Below are 20,112 nucleotides of genomic sequence, written 5' to 3'. Positions count from 1 at the left end.
ACCCTTGTGGTGTAGTGGGTAAAGCCTCTGCCTGTGAAGCTGGCATCCCATATGGGTGCCTGTTCAAGTCTCTCTGTAACTCTGCCTTTCAAATAAATAAAATAAATCTTTAAAAGAAAATTAGCCTTTGCAGGAGGAGAAGTTGGTACTCTTTAAAGTCTATAAAGGCCACATCAGAGCCGGCGCTGTGGTGCAGTGGGTGGATGCCCTGGCCTAAAGCGCCAGCATCCCATATGGGCACTGGTTCTAGTCTCGGCTGCTCCTCTTCCGATCCAGCTCTCTGCTGTGGCCTGGGATGGCACCCGCATGGGAGACCCGGAGGAAGCTCCTGGCTCCTGGCTTTGGATTGGTGCAGCTCTGGCTGTTGTGGGCATCTGGGGAGTGAACCGGCAGATGGAAGACCTCTCTCTCTGTCTCTACCTTTCTCTGTAATTCTTTCAAATAAATAAATAATTTTTAAAAAGCCACATCAAAAGGCTTGCTGAAAATAAATGAACTATACTTAATATGCTTAACAATAATTTAATAGCACGATCACATTTACAGGATGTTACATAACTAAGTAAAAAGTCTAATGCAATTTTTCCTAAATTTTAAAATAAACTGAGATGGGTGCCGGTTCGAGACCCAGCTGCTCCACTTCCTGTCCAGCTCTCTGCTATGGCCCGGGAAAGCAGAAGATGGCCCAGGTCCTTGGGCCCCTGCACCCACGTGGGAGACCAGAGGAAGCTCTTGGCTTCGGATCCACACAGCTCCGGCCATTGCAGCCATTTGGGGAGTGAACCATTGGATGGAAGACCTCTCTCTCTCTCTCTCTCTCTCTCCTCTCTGTGTAACTCTTTCAAATAAATAAATCTTTAAAAAAAAATAAACTGAGTACTATTTTTCAAAAAACACCTGTTGTATAGTACAGAAGAAAATTTTGGACTTCAGGCTGGTGGAAGAATACAAACCCCACCTACACATATAAAACAAGAATGTACACAGAGCAGTCTGGCTGTCACTTGGTCTGCTGGAATGGGCTTTTCCCCGAAGCCTTACCAAGAAATCTTTCTACAGGAAGCCTTAAAGATGGTCATCTAGTCCAGAAATTCTCAACCAGGACTGGTTCTGCCCTCAAAGGAACACCAGCAATGTCTGAAGACATTTTTGGAGGTGACAACCTGAGGAGGGGGTGCTACTAAATGTATAGCTGGGAGAGGCCTGGGATGCTGTAAAACACCCTTCAACACAGAGGACAACTCCCCAGTCCCAAACAATTAAGTGTTGATGTTGAGAAAGTCTGATCCAGCAAGAGCACAAAATCTTGCCAAAATAATGTGTTCCTTTTATTTACATATATATATTTCGACAGGTAGAGTTAGAGAGTGAGAGAGAGAGAGACAGAGAGAAAGGTCTTCCTTCCGTTGGTTCACTCTCCAAATGGCCGCTACGGCTGGCATTGCGTTGATCCGAAAGCAGGAGCCAGGTGCTTCCTCCTGGTCTCCCATGCGGGTGCAGGGCCCGAGCATCACTGCCCTCCCAGGCCACAGCAGAGAGCTGGACTGGAAGAGGAGCAACTGGAACTAGAACCCAGCACCCATATGGGATGCTGGCACTGCAAGGCAGAGGATTAGCCAAGTGAGCCATGGCGCCGGCCCCCAATAATGTGTTTTTTAAAGCAACTTATTCTAATAGTTTTCATTGCCAGAAATTCGGAGGTGAAATCTACTTTTCTGCATTTTGCTTCTATTTCTATCTTTCCTTTTCCCTTCCTCTTTTCCTTCCTTCTCTTCCACCCTCCCTCCCTCCTTCTGCTTCCCCTCTCCTTTTTAAAGATTTATTTGAAAGGCAGAGTTACAGATTTGGGGGGGCAGAGAGAAATATCTTCCATCCACTGGGTACACCCAGAATTGTCACAACTGGCCCATGCCAAAGCCAGGAAGACTTGGGCTATATTCCACTGCTTTCCCAGGCACATTAGCAGGAAGCAGCCAGGACCTGAACAGATGCTCATATGGGATGCCAACAGAGCAGGTGGCAGCTTAACCCGCTGCACCACAATGCTGGTCACAAGGTCCCTTCTATTTTCTATAATACATATAAATTATCAAGGGTGGTTCCTTTACAGATACATGATTCCTTCAGTACACTAACACATAACATATTCGGACTTGTTGTAAGGTGATGAAGTATACCGTATTTATCTGTTTCAACTGTTATTCCCTCTTTAAATTCTGCTCTTGACAGTACAGTCTTTGCTAAAAAGAAAACAAAACTGAAGTAGAATCCTATTTTTCATTAGCCAATTTCACACCATCTTCTGCAAGCAGTAGATCTACCTAATTTTGCTGCTGTCCTTTTCTCAGATCCAACTGTTAAAGTCATTTATTGGTATAATGGATGCATTTCTTGGGTCTTTGCTCATTTGAGGTGTAAGTAGACACTATACCTAAAGGCTTATATGGTTTTATTATGTTCCTTTTTTAAAAAAAAATTTTTAAAGATTGATTTATTTATTTAAAAGGCGGGGGGGGGGGAGGGCTTCCATCTGCTGGTTCACTCCCCAGATGGCCTCAATGGCTGGAGCTGAGCCGATCCAAAGCCAGGAGCCAGGAGCCTCTTCCGAGTCTCCCACATGGGTGCAGAGGTCCAAGGCCTTGGGCCATCCTCCACTGCTTTCCCAGGCCACAGCAGAGAGCTGGATTGGAAGTAGAGCAGCTGGGACTTGAACCAGTGCCCATATGCTGCAGGCAGCAGCTTTACCCATTATGCCACAGAGCTGGCCCCTATATTATGTTCTAATTTCCTGCTTTTCCTTTCATTTTTGCTGTGTTTTTTTTTTTTAAAGGTTAATTTATTTTAGAGGCAGAACAACAGAGAAGGGCCAGGTGCAACAGCAGGAAGCTGGATCAGAAGTAGACTATCTGGGACTTAAACCAGTGTTCTAGAATGGGATGTGGGTACCCCAAGCATTAGGTTAACCTTCTGTGCTACAAACCTGCCCCATTTCTGTTGTTTTTTAAAGTTTCAGGCAGTGCAACCACACTAGTTTTCAGAGTGTTTTTAATCTCCCTCCCCAACCTAGGGACTACTCATACAGTATAATCAAATTTAAAATGTCAAGAATATTTTTACTCCTGTGTACCATATTCCAGTCAGTGAGATATACTTAGAGCCAAGAAATCATATCTATCCTTTAATTTTTTAAATTTAAATTGTTTTCCCATATCTAATTTTAAACTGATCTTCTTAACGTTCATTAAAAGGAAACAAACTACGTTGTAGATTCGAGTATGTCTCTTTCAGTCTCTTCTCAAGTCTTGGGCACTGTGATGAATTCTTGCTCAGTCGCCTGAGTGTTTTAGAAGAGGGAGAGGAGGGGACATGAATCCAATCACGTAAGTGCCTTATGAATACCACATTACAAACCTGATGTACTCTTTCCCGGTTATATGGGCTTGCCAGTATGTTCTCAATCTGTGGGTTGGCTTGGAACCTTGTTTATGCTGTCTTCTATCTTATACATTTTAAATTCAAATGTAAATATTAACCTTTTATGTCATTTTTTTAGAAAGAGGCCATAGAGAGATCCTCACATTCACATTTAGGTTACTAAAACACCTAGAATTTTATTTTATTTTATTTTTATTTTTGACAGGCAGAGTGGACAGTGAGAGAGAGACAGAGAGAAAGGTCTTCCTTTTTGCCATTGGTTCACCTTCCAATGGCCACCGCAGCCTGTGCATCGTGCTGATCCGAAGCCAGGAGCCAGGTACTTCTGGTCTCCCATGCGGGAGCAGGGCCCAAGCACTTGAGCCATCCTCCACTACCTTCCCGGGCCATAGCAGAGAGCTGGCCTGGAAGAGGGGCAACCGGGATAGAATCCAGCGCCCCAACTGGGACTAGAACCCGGTGTGCCGGCGCCGTGAGGCAGAGGATTAGCCTGTTAAGCCACGGCGCCGGCCATAGAACTTTATTTTTCTGTATTGTATGAGATAGAATCTAATTCATTATATTTATTGCATTTGTTACACAGGCAATCCTCTTCCCACCAATTGCTACCCCTGTCCCTTATTAAGTTCCCATATATGTCCAGGGATGGGCTATTATGTTCTAACTGGTAGAACTGTCTATCCTTATGCTAGTTCCACATTATTTAAGATTTTGTTTTATATCTTGGTATTTGGTAACACAATTTTACCTTCATTTTCCTTCGAAACTATATTGATGCTACTGAAACAAATTTAATATTAGTTGAATGTCAAGCTGAGATCTTGCTGGAATTCCACTGAACTTAATGATTAATTTTAGAATGATTGCCATCTTTGTGATAGCCTTTTTTTTTGAACTTTTATTTAATGAATATAAATTTCCAAAGTACAGCTTATGGATTACAATGGCTTTCCCCCCCGCCATAACTTCCCTCCTACCCGCAACCCTCCCCTCTCCCGCTCCCTCTCCCCTTCCATTCACATCAAGATTCATTTTCAATTCTCTTTATATACAGAAGATCAATTTAGTATATATTAAGTAAAGATTTCAACAGTTTGCACCCACACAGAAACACAAAGTGAAACATACTGTTTGAGTACTAGTTATAGCATTAAATCACAATGTATAGCACATTAAGGACAGAGATCCCACATGAGGAGCAAGTGCACAGTGACTCCTGTTGTTGACCCAACAAATTGACACTCTAGTTTATGGCGCCAGTAACCACCCTAGGCTCCCATCATGAGTTGCCAAGGCTATGGAAGCCTTCCGAGTTCACCGACTCTGATCATATTTAGACAAGGTCATAGTCAAAGTGGAAGTTCTCTCCTCCCTTCAGAGAAAGGTACCTCCTTCTTTGATGACCTGTTCTTTCCACTGGGATCTCATTCGCAGAGATCTTTCATTTAGGTCTTTTTTTTTTTTTTTTTTTTTTTTTGACAGAGTGTCTTGGCTTTCCATGCCTGAAATACTCTCATGGACTTTTCAGCCGGATCCGAATGCCTTAAGGGCTGATTCTGGGGCCAGAGTGCTGTTTAGGACATCCGCCATTCTATGAGTCTGCTGTGTATCCCACTTCCCATGTTGGATCGTTCTCTCCCTTTTTTGTTCTATCGGTTAGTATTTTCAGACACTAGTCTTGTTTATGTGATCGCTTTGATTCTTAGTCCTATCATTATGATCAATTGTGAACAGAAATTGATCAAATGGACTAGTGGGATGGCATTGGTACATGCAACCTTGATGGGATTGAATTGGAATCCCATGATAGTCTTTCAATTTAGGAATATCTTTTCTTTTGATCTTCTTTCTGGTTTTCAATTATGATTTATTCTTTTTTTTTTTTTTTTTTTTACTTTTTGACAGGCAGAGTGGACAGTGAGAGAGAGACAGAGAGAAAGGTCTTCCTTTTTGCCATTGGTTCACCCTCCAATGGCCGCCGCAGCTGGTGCACTGTGGCCGGCGCACCGCGCTGTTCCAAAGGCAGGAGCCAGTTGCTTATCCTGGTCTCCCATGGGGTACAGGACCCAACCACTTGGGCCATCCTCCACTGCACTCCAGGGCCACAGCAGAGAGCTGGCCTGGAAGAGTGGCAACTGGGACAGAATCCGGCGCCCCGACTGGGACTAGAATCTGGTGTGCCGGCGCCGCTAGGCGGAGGATTAGCCTGTTGAGCCATGGCGCCAGCCAGTGATTTATACTTTTCTAAGTTTTATACATTGTGAATATATTTTGAAGCTATATTTTCTAATTGATTATTGCTAGTAAAAAAAATTGCCATTATGTTTTATTTCTTGTTCTTTTATCTAAAAACCTCATTGAAACTCTGTTTTAATTGTAGGTTCTCTCAGATTTTCTATGTAAGTAGCTGTATGAATTGAATGTAACTTTTTCCTTATGCTTGCTTTCTGTGTTTCCAAATAGATGCTATATGACTGAATTTTTAAAAATATTTTTAATTATTTGAGAGGCAAAGAGACAGAGGCAGACTGATGGACATCTTCCACCTGCTGATTTGCTCTCCAAGGCCCACAAGAGCTGGGACTGGGTGAGTTTAATGTCAGGAGAAAGGGGACAGCAATCCAGCTCTAGCATGTGGAGTCACCCTGGCTCCTCACTGCTGCCTCCCAGGGTGTGCATTAGTGGAAGGCTGGATCCCAAGTGGAGCCAGGTCTTAGATCAGGCACTCTAACATGGGATGCAGGCATCCCAAGTGGCATCTTAACCCCTGTACCAAATGTCCATCCCTTGACTGACATTTAAATTTTTTATATGGATATTCATTCACTTGAAATATGCATAGTGTTATTTACCAGAATTTAAGACAAGAGTGGGTGTACCATCCCCATTCATTAATCCCAAGTGTGAACAATGTCTTAATTTTATCAGGTATTGTTAACGCTAACCTACACCTGTTTACTCTTTCTTCCTTGATGACAGACACAATTTTGTTTAGCTGACCATCCCAACACATGTGACTCACGGGGTGACCCAGGAGAACTCAGAGTCAGATCTTGTCAACAATTACTTAAGGGCATGAGTGTGACACAGTTCTAGCTGGCCAGACACGCAGCACTGTCTCCCCTTCTATTTTCTTTTTCCCTTTTGTCTTTTTTTTGGGGGGTGGGTGGGTGGGTGGGTGGAGGGGAGTTGGGGAGGAAGAGAGCCTCTGGGAAAAACTTGATGACATGGGAAAAGAGATATATAAGAAACAAACAATCTCTTCTCTCCTGCTAGTTGGAGGTCTGCTTGCATGTGATGCTTGTATCCATGGCATGCCAGGAGTTGCAGAGGAAAAAGATAAAAAAGAATGGGGTCCTTTATAACACACCTGAACCTCCAAAATAACCTCACCTTGGCCTGCCTCTGTTGTGGATTAACTTAACATCTGAGTCAGAATATCTGCTCATTGTTTTACTATTTGGAGTTGACTGTGGCTTAAAGCACCTTAAGTGAGACACTGACTGAGTTAAGCCTTGGCCAGAACAGCTCACAGAAAGCCTGGAGGTGGACACACGTGCAAAACAACTTGTGCCTGAAATACAAGTGGAGCTGAACCCACCACCCCTCAAACTGCAAGAACTTGCGGCCCAGAACCCAGAGTAGGCCTGGATGATGCAGCTCGTTAGGTGGCAGTTACTGTCTTCTGTGACATTCTGAGTTCTTATTGTTTGCTAACATATCTGGGGATTTAAAACACAGTGAGCGGCCGGTGCTGAGGCTCACTTGGCTAATCCTCTGCCTGCGGTGCAGGCACCCCCGGTTCTAGTCCTGGTTGGGGCCCCAGTTCTGTCCCGGTTACTCCTCTTCCAGTCTAGCTCTCTGCTGTGGCCTGGGAGGGCAGTGGAGGATGGCCCAAGTGCTTGGGTCCCTGCACCTGCATGGGAGACCGGGAGGAAGTACCAGGATCCTGGCTTCAGATCGGCACAGCACTGGCTGTAGCAGCCATTAGGAGAGTGAACCAATGGAAGGAAGACCTTTCTCTCTGTCTCTCTCTCACTGTCTATAACTCTCTCTCTGGCTCTCTCACGTCTAACTCTGTCTGGCCAAAAAACAAAAACAAAAACAAAAACAAAAACCAAACCAAAACAAACCAAAACAAACCAAAACAAAACAAAAGAACACATAGTGAGCCCAAAATTCTGTGTTGCTTCAATGTGAACATTGCACTCTGTTGGGTACCAGGGCCAACAGAACTCTGCATATGCCTCCATGAGATTTAAAGAACGCAAAGCGCAGCAGCAACTTTCACTGTCTACTCACTCACTGTCAGGAGAGAGGATTTAACTTTCTCACAATTCCCAGGCCTCAAACCATCCCCTGCACCACTCTCCTAATATGATAATACCACTAGGCGTCAGTCTCCAATTCCAAACATTAATTTCTGTCCCAGCAATCATTAATAATATTTCTTGATGCTCTTCTTTATAAACTAAGTCATTTCTCTTTATTAATTAAATAATTATATGATGTTTGCTTTCCATAATTTATATCCCAGAAAACAAAAATCAACTAGCTTTCAAGTTGCAAGTCTGAAAGTGCTCTGCTGTGCGTCAGTAGTCTTCAAGTGAATCAAAGGGTCTAGCAGACCAGGAACGCTTCTTTGAGGGCTTCATGAAGCTGTGGGAGTTGACTTGACACCTTTAATATAGTATTGGGGTTTTCCAGTCCCCAAAAGACAAATGTCATATGTTTTCTCTGATGTGTGATAGTTAATACAGAACACAAACCACTGTATAGGAATGAAAGGGCCATCTTGTGACCTGACTGTTCTCAGCCCTGTCTGTACTCCTGCGGAGCTGCGGCCTTCCTGCTGGTCACTTGTGGAATGTTGTGGTTAGTGGTGCACGAAGCCTGTGTTTATAGAGTGGATTGAAATTATGGCTGTGCAAGAATTAAAGAGAAGAGAAGAAGGAAGCAGGGGGATTGAGGGAGGGAGGGGTGGAGGGAAATACAGTTGTCTTCTTGGAACTGTACCTATGAAATACACAAAATCTGTTCTCTTTATACTAATAAAAATTAAAAAAAAAAAAACCTGAAGAAAAAAAGGAAAAATTTCAGGCTCTATGTACAGAGCAGTGTACCCTGATGGATCCCAGAGTTTTATTTTTATATCTTTATTGAAGTGAATATAATTGCAAATAAATTATGTATAAAGGATAAAGAAAAGAAAAATGTGGTACATACCTTAAAAAAGTCTCAATTGCTAAACAAGAGCACTCACCTGCTGTTGCCCCTGTAACCTCTGTTGTAGCTGAAGTCGCAGTTGGTTAGGAGCAGCCGGAGGTCGGCTGAGAGTCTGCCTGGGCTGCATGGCCATGCCGGGAGAAAACGCCCCTCGCGGAGGGGTCACCTGGACAGGCATAGTCCCCAGCGAAGGCTTCTGCCTCACCATGCCTTGAAAAGGGCTAGGGAGACTGGCGGTCGGGGAAGGAGAGGAGTACGGCTGCGAATAAAGGTTGGGTCTCTCTTCCATCATCAAAGGTGCTGCTGCTTGTTGAGGTGGAAATCTGTCAGATAACACGTCTAAGCCACCGCCCTGTCGGAACAGAAGACAGGACATTGCACAAATAAATGTCAATAAATGCATACTTCTTCATATAATTTTAGATCTGAGATTGGTTAGCTCTTAGAAATGGCCATGTTTTCATTCTGAATTTGTACTCTCCAGAAGTTTGCTACTTAAAGGAATCATTTATGAAAGGTGCTTTTGAAATGGAAAAATAGATTGAATGGAATACTTAAAATCTCAGTAAAACATGAAGATATGGTTAAAATCAAATCAAATCAATGAAATGATTAAAAGGCTTGAAAAGAACTTTATCATAAAGTTTAAGAATCAATAAACTTAAAAATCCATGGCTGATGTAAAAGAAGCCTTTCACACATTTTGACTATTACCATCAGATACACAATGTAAATGGTGATGTTAGGTGTTTATGTGACTGAAAGGAGTTTCATGAAACCTAACTTTCTCTGTTTATTAGCTATGCACTGGGACATTTTGTATTTCACACTCATCTAATCCCATTCGGAAAATGTTGATCATGATGCACTAATTAGAATTTATCACCTTACAGTTTGAAAAATGCCAACCTGGAAGCTAAATATCATGGAATACATAGGTTGAAGTATGAATTAAATCTTTAAATAAAAAGTGATGATATAAATCTGGGTTCTGTTCTAGATAGAGCTTATCAGACTGTATCCCAAGTGAAAAGCTAGGACTTTAACTATTTCTAATTATTGTAATACCTTTTACTTAAAAGGCCTAATTACTTAACTACTATGCATTTTTAAACTTTCACAAGGAGTAAGTTATAAAACAGTTAGCTAAAGCACAGTGAAAACAATATGGAAAAATCTCACTTAAAATGCTACCCCATTTAAATAACGGTCCCTTTACTGAGTACCTGGACAAGCTTGTCAATGCCCAGAGCTCTGTCCAGCTCGGCCAGCTCAGTCTCATCCTTGCCGCTGAGAAAGGACACCAGCTGCTCAAGAAGAGCCTTCTCGTCGTTCCTTCCTTCTGCTGTTGTTGGCGGGCACAGGAGCTCATCCAGCTGCGAACTAATACCCTGGCTAGAGGGACAGAACAAAGTGTCAGACTGACAGCAAATCGGTTTCACTCTAAAGAAAGCAAATACATACACATGTCTATATATATGATCACGCACACAAAGCTACTTCAAAAAATGGAAATGGAGTTAAAAGGCAAGTTTATGATGACTTGCTCAAAAATTTTGAAATCCTGGGGCTGGCGCTGTGGCTAGTAGGCTAAGCGTCTGCCTGCGGCACCAGAATCCTGTATGGGCACCGTTTTGTGTTTTGGCTGCTCCTTTTCCAACCCAGCTCTCTGCTATGGCCTGGGATAGCAGTAGAAGATGGCCCAAGTGCTTGGAGCCCTGCACTGGCATGGGAGACCCAGAAGAAGCTCCTGGCTTTGCATAGGCTCAGCTCTGGTTGTTGCGGTCATTTGGGGAGTGACACAGCAGATGGAAAACCTTTCCCTCTGTACCTTTCTCACTCTCTGTTAACTCTGCCTCTCGAATAAATAAATAAAATTAAAAAAAATTTTTTTGAAATCCACCCATATTGAAGAGTTCTCAAAAAATTCACGAAAAAATTATGCATAGATTTCAAAAATTTTTTGCACCAAAATAAACATCTTTTAATTCCATTTTCTACAACTTACTGACATGCCCTCATATGCATATATCTGTGCAAATCTGGTTCTAGAAAATTCTCTGTGGGATGCTTGACAATCAATTCTACTGTAACAAAATGTCCTATGCCTAAGATTTAGAACTTAAATAAAAATTTGGTACATAATTTGAATACATTTTTCATTCTTCTGTTAATGACTGAATTTGTTTTCATATTCTTCATATTGACTTAGAAAACAACTTGTTAACCAAATGCAGTTAAAAAAAAAAAGGGGAAGAAACTTTAATAAAAATAAAATCCCTTCCCCCCAAAAAACCCATTTATAATGAATTTATTCTATGGATGCCATTAATTGATAATTGAACCATTGGCAAAAAAGTACATATTATATTATTTAACTTTCAAAGATGAACAAACCATATTGATAAGATGACGTGACTACCACATATAAATGAAATCAAACTGGAAAAATGAAATATGCTAAGCTTTAAGCAACAAACTGTTCATTGACTACATGTAGAAAATAGTCTAATCCAAATTTATACCAAGTGACGCATGAAACTTGAAATACACAAAAAGTTAATCCAAACACTAATATGGTAATATAACTTAAACGGATACTTCTTCTGGGAAGGTAAATGGTAACAGAGCTCACATTAAGGCTCTCTAAACCACACTCGACACTATCTACTCATCCCTTGGTTATGAGATGAACTCTGTGTTAAGGAGTAAGCTGCCCGTGTGGATGAAGAAATTAAATTCTGGGGTGGGAGTTTGGCCAAGCAGTTAAGCTGCTGCTGGGATGCCTGCAACCCATATTGCAGTGCCTGAGTTTAAATCCCAGCCCCTGCTAACATGCACCCTGGGAGACAGCAGGTGATGGTTCAAGTAGTAGGGTTCCTGCTACCCATCTGGGAGAACCAATCTGAGTTCCCAGCTCCTAGTTTCATTATGGCCCAGCCCTGCTGTTGTGAACATTTGGGGAGTGAACCAACACATGGGAGCTTTCTATTTACCTTTCATATAAATACATACACATAAATAAATCCTAACCAAGAGGGGATACTGAGTAGATGGAAATAGTTCCTTCCGTATACTTTTTTGCTCCAAAGAAAAATGCTACAGCAAATAATTATATAACTAAAAGGTGAAGAGCAACATAATCGTTGTATTGAGGCCAACTCATCCACAGGCCCCGAAATATTATGGTAATTAGTCAAAGCAAAGTAACATGAAATACAAAACAACAGCTGCATACTGCTATCAGTCTCTTGGTGATTACAATGTTCACTAACCTTGTGGTTATGCAGTAAACATCTGTTAACTCAATGTCCTCCTTCACCCCTCTTTTTTTCTCATTAAACATTTATTTCAATTGATATCTCATAAGATACCAATGCAGACGGGAATCCAGTTTGGGAAAAGTAGATCTTTGTTTAGAAGTTGGTATCTGATGCCTTATAAAATATAATAGGTATTACTTACTCTTCTGGCTTATTCTGATTTACAGCCACTGTATTGTTTGCCCATGGAATCTGATCGCCTGTTCCTGGCTGTCCAAATTGGTTATCAATTGCTTCCAACTCCAGCTCAGGTAACCCTGATTGAAGAAAAAAAGTCATCATCACAGTGAAAAATGACAGTATTTTTCAGAAGCAACATATTGTACAGTAATATAAAACATTACTTCAACTATACAAAGTTCACTTATCTGGAAACTTAACCATGCAGAATGTGGCCATTTAATAAAATGCAGATGAGAATATGAGAAAAGGTTTCTGAACCAAAGAATATCTGATGTTAAAAATCTGCACATATGGCAGGTGCTGAGGCTCACTAGGCTAATCCTCCGCCTGCGGCACCAGCACCCCAGGTTCTAGTCCCGGTTGGGGTGCCAGATTCTGTCCTGGTTGCTCCTCTTCCAGTCCAGCTCTCTGCTGTGGCCCGGGAAGGCAGTGGAGGATGGCCCCAGTGCTTGGGCCCTGCACCTGCATGGGAGACCAGAAGAAGCACCTGGCTCCTGGCTTCGGATCGGCACAGCACACTGGCCGTAGAGGCCACTTGGGGGGTGAACCAATGGAAGGAAGACCTTTCTCTCTGTCTCTCTCTCACACTGTCCACTCTGCCTGTCAAAAACAAACAAACAAACAAAAAAAAAACCCTGCACATAGGTTGAAGCTATCATAAGATAATCACTCAGGACTTTGTCAGAAATTACTTATTTTAAAGGTAAATGTAAGAATTTTACTTAATTGCTTTTTAAGTCTATAGCACACTAGAATACGCCAGAACTAAGAACAATATCATGACCATGAAACGAGAGCTGCAAGAAAAAGATAATAAAATATATCCATGAAAGGCAGACCAGTCTGAGACCATTTAGCAAATGGACAAGGCCATACAGGTGTGAACCTGAAAATACTGCTGTATAGTAACAGCTTATGTTTATAATGATGACTCAGGAAAAAAGGAGTTGGAGATATTTTGTATTTGAGGAAAATAGCATATGCATTTTAAAAAGTTCTTCTGTAGGAAGTTTTTGTGAAACATTTATGATTATCTTTGTATTATCTATACTAAGAAAATATTACAAATAATCTAAGTTTCAGAAATTTAGGGAATCTATCATGAATCATGGCACAGATATTGATAACGTACTATTATGTAGAAAAGAAAAAAGGCATATTTCAAGACATTACATTCAGGATGATTCTATTTTTATAGCTGTTTCATATACAAGAGTATTAAGAAAAATATCTTAGTTCATTTTGGGTAGGGAGACTACAAATGTTTGTGGCATTCTGTATTGCAGCTAGCAAGCTAATACAATTTTCAAACTAAAAGAACTTTGGAGGCATTTTAAAACAAAACTTATTTGGATAAAATTCCTCATTTTAATGAATGAAGAACAGGTTGATTTAAAGAGATTTGAAACAAGTTAGGCCCAACTTCTATGTGCAATATGCACAATATTTAGTAAAAATAAAAAATAGCAGTCTACACATAAACACTTTTAAATGCATATAATTACAACTTCTAGTTAAATTGGACTCCATCATGACAAATGATAGAGAAATCAAATTCTGTAGGATCCTGAAAAATGCAACAAACAAAAATAACTAAATTACAAAACAAAAAATATGACAATGGGAAAACAATCACTTAATTTAAACCAGAAAGTTGGTCAGATAAGGTTATCTGAAGTTGTCTTATGCTACGTTGCACACATTAATTCCTCAGTTCTAGCCCCCTTAAGAAATCTAACCTGAGACAAAGTTAATTATATTAAACAGTCTAAGAAAATGTACAATGTTGTCTACTGTCCATATCAAATATTATACGATGGTATTTGACTTGGTAATAGAACACACTATCTCATTTTACTTGTTTAGTGGATAAAATATTAAGAAGTTAGATAAAATATTTTCAAAAGATTCATATGCTGAATTGGTGACTAAGTAAACACAAATAAATAAATAACACAATAAACAAGTCAAATTTTGATTCAATTAATAGTTTTGCTTGCATACAATGGATGAGTATTACAAGTCCCTCCCCTACCCCTTAGTCACTGCAATCTTTTGGGACTTCCTTTAGAAACTGCCTCATATAACAATTGAGGGTTTTTGGGACTGTTTTAGGAAAAACACTTTTCCTCTTTGCCCAGAAATAAACCTATTTTGGTCATATTTATATCCTTATTACAAACATGACTTAATATGAGAGGTATTCAAAAAGTTTTGTGGAAAATGCATATGATGTAAAAACTATATATGGATTTCAAAACTTTTTGTACAAAAATATATCTTTTAATTTCATTTTCTACAAACTTTTTGAAGTTCTTGTTTACACACATGGGTAATCCAAGAGTGACACAGTCCTTCTTGTTGGAGGCTGGTGGCTGTGGGGCGCGGGGAGGGTGGGGGAGAGTGTTGAAAACAATACCACAGGGATCAAGCTATTAACATTTGCTATCATCTTTACAAAGGGCTCAGCATCAGACTTTCTCCAGTTAGAATCTGGTTGAAAGGGAAACTTTATACCACACTGAGCACAGCAAAAGCCTTATATATTAATTTTTAAAATTTCTGTATATAAAGTAGAGGGCATTGTCTTAAACGTATGAGGGTGGCCTTTTGCACACTCTATTCTTCTAACAATTGATTCAGTATGCACTGATTCTGATGTTCACAGTTAATTTTCTTCAGCTGTTGCTGAGGAAGTTTCTGGTTTGGTTTTGTGTTACATTTGGCAGTAACTGTGCAAAGCAGTTAGTGTCCAATATTTTAAAATATGATGTGGAACAAAGGATTAATTTTTCTAACATATAAATCAGTGAGGAAAAACACAATAACCTAATAGATAAATAGTAAGAGAAGGTGAACAGGTTACATAAAATCATTGAGAATGATTAGTTTAATTTATGATAAGAGAAATGTGGATTAAAACTACACCAAGATACTTTAAAGATAAAATCAATAGAGCTGGCGCCGTGGCTCAACAGGCTAATCCTCCGCCTTGCGGCGCCGGCACACCGGGTTCTAGTCCCGGTCGGGGCACCGATCCTGTCCCGGTTGCCCCTCTTCCAGGCCAGCTCTCTGCTGTGGTTAGGGAGTGCAGTGGAGGATGGCCCAAGTGCTTGGGTCCTGCACCCCATGGGAGACCAGGAGAAGCACCTGGCTCCTGCCATCGGAACAGCGCGGTGCGCCGGCCGCTGCGCGCTACCGCGGCGGCCATTGGAGGGTGAACCAACGGCAAAAAGGAAGACCTTTCTCTCTGTCTCTCTCTCTCACTGTCCACTCTGCCTGTCAAAAAAAAAAAAAAAAAAAAAAAAAAGATAAAATCAATAGAATGAAAAAGCAAGTAATTCAATATATTTAGGCAAGGATATGCAGAAACAGATACATTGTTACTTAGAGTATAAACTGATATAATCTCTGAGAAGGGCCATTTGGCAGTATCTATTCTTTGATCTAGAAAGTCTATGAAATATTTAAACTTCTGATATACTCTCATACGAGGAAAATTATCTCTACATAAGCCTATTCATTACAGTTTTGTAATAACAAAAAAATGCCTACCATTCGGCAACTGGTTAAGTAAAATTCTGGGAGAAACATTAAAAAGTTATAAAAGTAAAAAAAATAGAATGAAGAATCCCTTTATGAACTTATGTAAAATGGCCTCCAAGAAACATCAGTGAAGAAAGGATCAAGATGCTGACAAGGAACATGCCCACTATGACAGCACCTGTGCAAGGAGGGAGGTCCGTGTGCACACGGAAGTTCTGGAGGCACAGGAGAACACTGCTTTTAGGAAGGAGCTTTTCATTCTCCCTTTGATTTGGTATCTTTTTTGAATGTTGCAGTATGCATGCTGTCTTAACTACTTCAAAAATAACTAAGAAAAAAACCACCCCCTCCACTAATGCGACTTCAAAAACAGGGAAATTAAAACAGGTCTTTCCCTATGTGTATTGGAGCAGCGCTTGCGATGCCTGTATCCTCAATCAGAGAGCCTGGGATCGAGTTCTGGCTCTGCTTCCAGTCTGGTTTCCTGCTATGCACATGTTGGGAGGCAGCAGGTGTGGAACCAAATCCCCGACACCAATGCTGGAGAGCATGGTGGAGCTCCTAGCTCCTGGCTTTGGCCTGGACCAGGGCCAGCTGTCACAAGCATTTAGAGTGAACCAGCATATGGAAGATCTCTGTCTCTCTGCCTTTCAGTAAAACAAAACAAAACAAAAAGCAGACCTTTTTAAGTACTGAAACTCACTGTTTTTATAGTTATACAGTCTTTTTAACTTACTACAAATTATTAAGATTCAAAAGCTGGCCATCCCAGAATGCGTATGTTCACAGAACTTAAAGATAGCTAGCTGCAAAGGTCATTCACTTAGTCCAGAGACATTGGTACTACTCAAATATTTTTGGAATTCTTCAGGACCTATCTTCACTGGTCTACATGCTCTTCAAGAAAATCAGTCTCCTCACAGGTACACTTATTCTAGTTTTGATTTAGAAAAACAGTGTTACACTACTTGGATCAATAATTTTAGTTTCAAATAACTCTGGAAATTTCCAAAAGTCAAATTCACCATAAAAGAAGAGGAATTTGGAGATAGCCAAAAGGACAGGGGGAGGCTTTGGAGGTACTTCCAAAGAGGCATGCTGTACAATTTGATGTGCAACACCTTTGGAAAGGGGTATGTGTTGAAAAGCAGTGCTTATCTGGAGTGCTCTTAGAGTAGAACTCTGACAAAATTATTTTAGTCACTTACTCATACTGCATGAGTGTGTGCATACATATAAATAGCAAGTTCTGAAACCAGGCAAACCAAGATTGAAATACAGTTCAGGGCACATCAACTGTATAGCTCCAGGCAAGTTTCTCTCTCTCTCTCTCTCTGTATGTGTGTGCGTGTATGTGTTCCTGTTTATTCTCTGGGCCTTAGTTTTCTAAACAGAACCAAGGTAGCCAAGTTTTCACCTATATTTTATTCCCCTTACAAAAATATCACTGAAATAACAAAAGAAATAAAAAGAGAAAAACAAACCCAGAGCTGAAGGAAATATTATGGTAGCACACAAAAAGAATAAAGAATTTCTTGGGGCAGGTGTTGTGGTGCAGCAGGTAAAGCTGCCACCCACCATACCAGCATCCCATATGGGCACCAGTTTAAGTGCTGGCTCACCACTTCTGATCCAGCTCCCTGCTAATGGACTGCGAAAAGCAGTGGAAGATGGCCCAAGTGTTAGGGTCCCCGCCACCCACATGGGAGACTCACTTGAAGCTCCTGGCTTCGGCCTGGCTCAGTCCTGGCTATTGCGGCCATCTGGGGAGTGAGCCAGAGGAAGGGAGATCTCTCTCTCTCTCTCTCTCTCTCTCTCTCTCTAACTCTGTAACTCTCTCAAATAAATAAATAAATCTTTAGAAAAAACAAAGTTCATGGAAATATGTATTATCTTTTTTTTAATCTTTTTTATTTTTATTTTTTTTCTTTTGACAGGCAGAGTGGATAGTGAGAGAGACAGAGAGAAAGGTCTTCCTTTTTGCCGTTGGTTCACCCTGCAATGGCCACTGTGGCCGGCGCATCTCACTGATCCGAAGCCAGGAGCCAGGTGCTTCTCCTGGTCTCCCATGTGGGTGCAGGGCCCAAGCACTTGGGCCATCCTCCACTGCCTTCCCAGGCCATAGCAGAGAGCTGGCCTGGAAGAGGGGCAACTGGGATAGAATCCGGCGCCCCGAATGGGACTAGAACCCAGTGTGCCGGCGCCGCAAGGCGGAGGATTAGCCTGTTAAGCCATGGCGCCGGCCGGAAATATGTATTATCTTTAAAAACATTTCTCAAAGATAAGACCCATGAAAATATTAACTGATGGTGAAACTTCAACTACAGCAAAACAGCTTTCAGCACAGAGAGGATTTTCTAAGAAAGGTTTTCACAGAAGAAAATCAGAACAACTGCAAGCTCACTGGTCATTTGAGCGAGCACAGGAACAGGCCAAGGGCAACCGCTGGGATGATTAAAGGATGACTGAACAGCTGCCACCAGGCTCTGCTTGTGTGCAGCTGACCTGGCATTGGCCCATGGTAAAATGGTGAGTAGATGACTCAAGGTGGGAGCTCTGCCCAGGGAATCTCCCAACACGGGTGCTATGGCTGCCACAGGGATTTCCCCACCATCAAGTTCCATGCCTTCTCAACAACAGAGACAAAGGCTGTGTATAATTAGAACTCACATTCAATGCTGGGTAAAAGGCCTCTATTTTAAAGAAACATTCTAGCTACCAACATGCTTCCCATTCAATATATGGAGACCCAGCAAAATTCAAACATTCAAGAAAAGCCAACAGCAGGATAAATCATAAATTTAAAAAATTTAACAAAGAAAAGAACTTTGAAGAAAAAAGTATTAGCACAGAAAATGGATAAATTCTAAAAACATAATAAACATAATCACACAGAATAAAACCTATTACAACCTTAAAAAGTAATAGATTCCCAAGGGAAAAAAAATTCTAGAAATCAGCATGGCAGCCATGACGAAAATGACTCAACAGTCTGAAGAGCAGAACAGGTATATTGAAGATTCAGTTTTGATCTGGAAAACAGAGCCCAGAGATTCTCTCAGAATTCAGTGCAATACAGCAAGGGGGAAGAAGTACAAGAGAAAAGATAAGCACCATGAAGGACAGAGCCTAGGGTGGCAAAGTATGACGTGACTGAACTATCCTACAGCATACATCTGCACTTGGCACATCAGGTTGAGACTGAAGACTAAAGTAAAGAGGCTTGATTTTTCTAGGTGGGCAGGAGTTAAGCCACAGGCCAGTCAATAATAGATTCTGGTTCTAGTAACAGGCACTACTAACTCATGTCTCTTGGATACTTCCTGTCCATATCTAAACACTGTAGACTGACTGACTACAGCTAAAGTCCTCCCAACTCATCTCAGTATCTTCCCCTCTGCGTTTTTTCCCCTTTGCAAACTGAGCAGCACAAAGTAGAACAGCCTGGCCTATTTACATCTTCTCCTATATGGAACTGTATCAGGAGGATAAATCTACAGAGGGACAGAGTCAAAAAGAGCCATTTGCCTCAATACAGACTCTACAGAGACAACATCATAATGCCAAAGACTTATAGAACTAGAAAACGCATTTCATATCTATAATTACTACTTTTATCAAATTAACATATGTAATTAACAAATACAGAACCAAAAGGCCCAGAATGTCTCAACTTTTCTGATCCTTTCAAAAAAAGGCAACCATTCACACCTCTTGTACTTATTTTCTTTGCCATTTCCTATTTATTTCTCCATATGCATATGCTACTACTTTTGATATTCCAATTTTGATAGGTGAAATCTGGTTCCTCCATACCTACCTCTCTCTTACTTGGCTCCCAATTTCCTAAGAGAGATCACAGTTTTACATAACCTCAGAAGTTAACATTTGGAATCTTATGGCTATGCACTCACTGCTAAAAACGAATTATACCCTATGTTCAAACTTCCTTTCTTAAACCATATTTTCTTTCTCCCAGAGTTAACAATTACAGTTTGATTTTTTTTTCACTTATCTGCTTTTCTATAGAAATTTAAAAAATATTCCATTATTTGATATACATTTATCAATATTTTCTACAAACAACATCAATTTCCTTTTTCACCTGGAGACCTCCATTCCACAACTCAGGCCCCGGCGATGGCCCTATGCACTGGCTGCTCTCTAGCCTCGCTGAGAGGTCCAGCGGTCATTGCTGGACTCCCTGTCGCACCTTTTGTTTCCTCACGACCTTGCTCTCTTCTTTTAGTGTTCCTGTCACCTGAGGTACATCCTTCAGGACCCTGGACACCATTCCAATATTTGAGTCCTTGGGTATCTGAATATGTGTGGTTTGTTTTTTAAGATTTTATTTTTTATTTGAGGGGCAGAGTTACAGAGAGGGAGAGACAGGGGAGAA

The 20,112-nt window shown here is 41.0% G+C and overlaps 1 protein-coding gene across 9 annotated transcripts in view; it reads right to left on the bottom strand.

Moving 5' to 3' along the window:
* NCOA1 (nuclear receptor coactivator 1) overlaps nucleotides 1-20,112 on the bottom strand; it is a 266,512-nt gene that overhangs the window by 28,464 nt on the left and 217,936 nt on the right. For all 9 annotated transcript variants that reach the window (XM_062209051.1, XM_062209056.1, XM_062209057.1 and 6 more), the window contains 3 exons: nucleotides 12,127-12,241; nucleotides 9,888-10,056; nucleotides 8,699-9,013 (listed from right to left, as the gene is read on the bottom strand). In XM_062209051.1, the coding sequence (XP_062065035.1) occupies nucleotides 8,699-9,013; nucleotides 9,888-10,056; nucleotides 12,127-12,241 (599 nt within the window). The remainder of the gene's footprint in view (nucleotides 1-8,698; nucleotides 9,014-9,887; nucleotides 10,057-12,126; nucleotides 12,242-20,112) is intronic.

This window comes from Lepus europaeus, chromosome 13, assembly GCF_033115175.1.
Source record: "Lepus europaeus isolate LE1 chromosome 13, mLepTim1.pri, whole genome shotgun sequence".
Lineage (NCBI taxonomy): Eukaryota > Metazoa > Chordata > Mammalia > Lagomorpha > Leporidae > Lepus > Lepus europaeus.
This window is presented reverse-complemented; position numbering and strand designations above follow the sequence as displayed.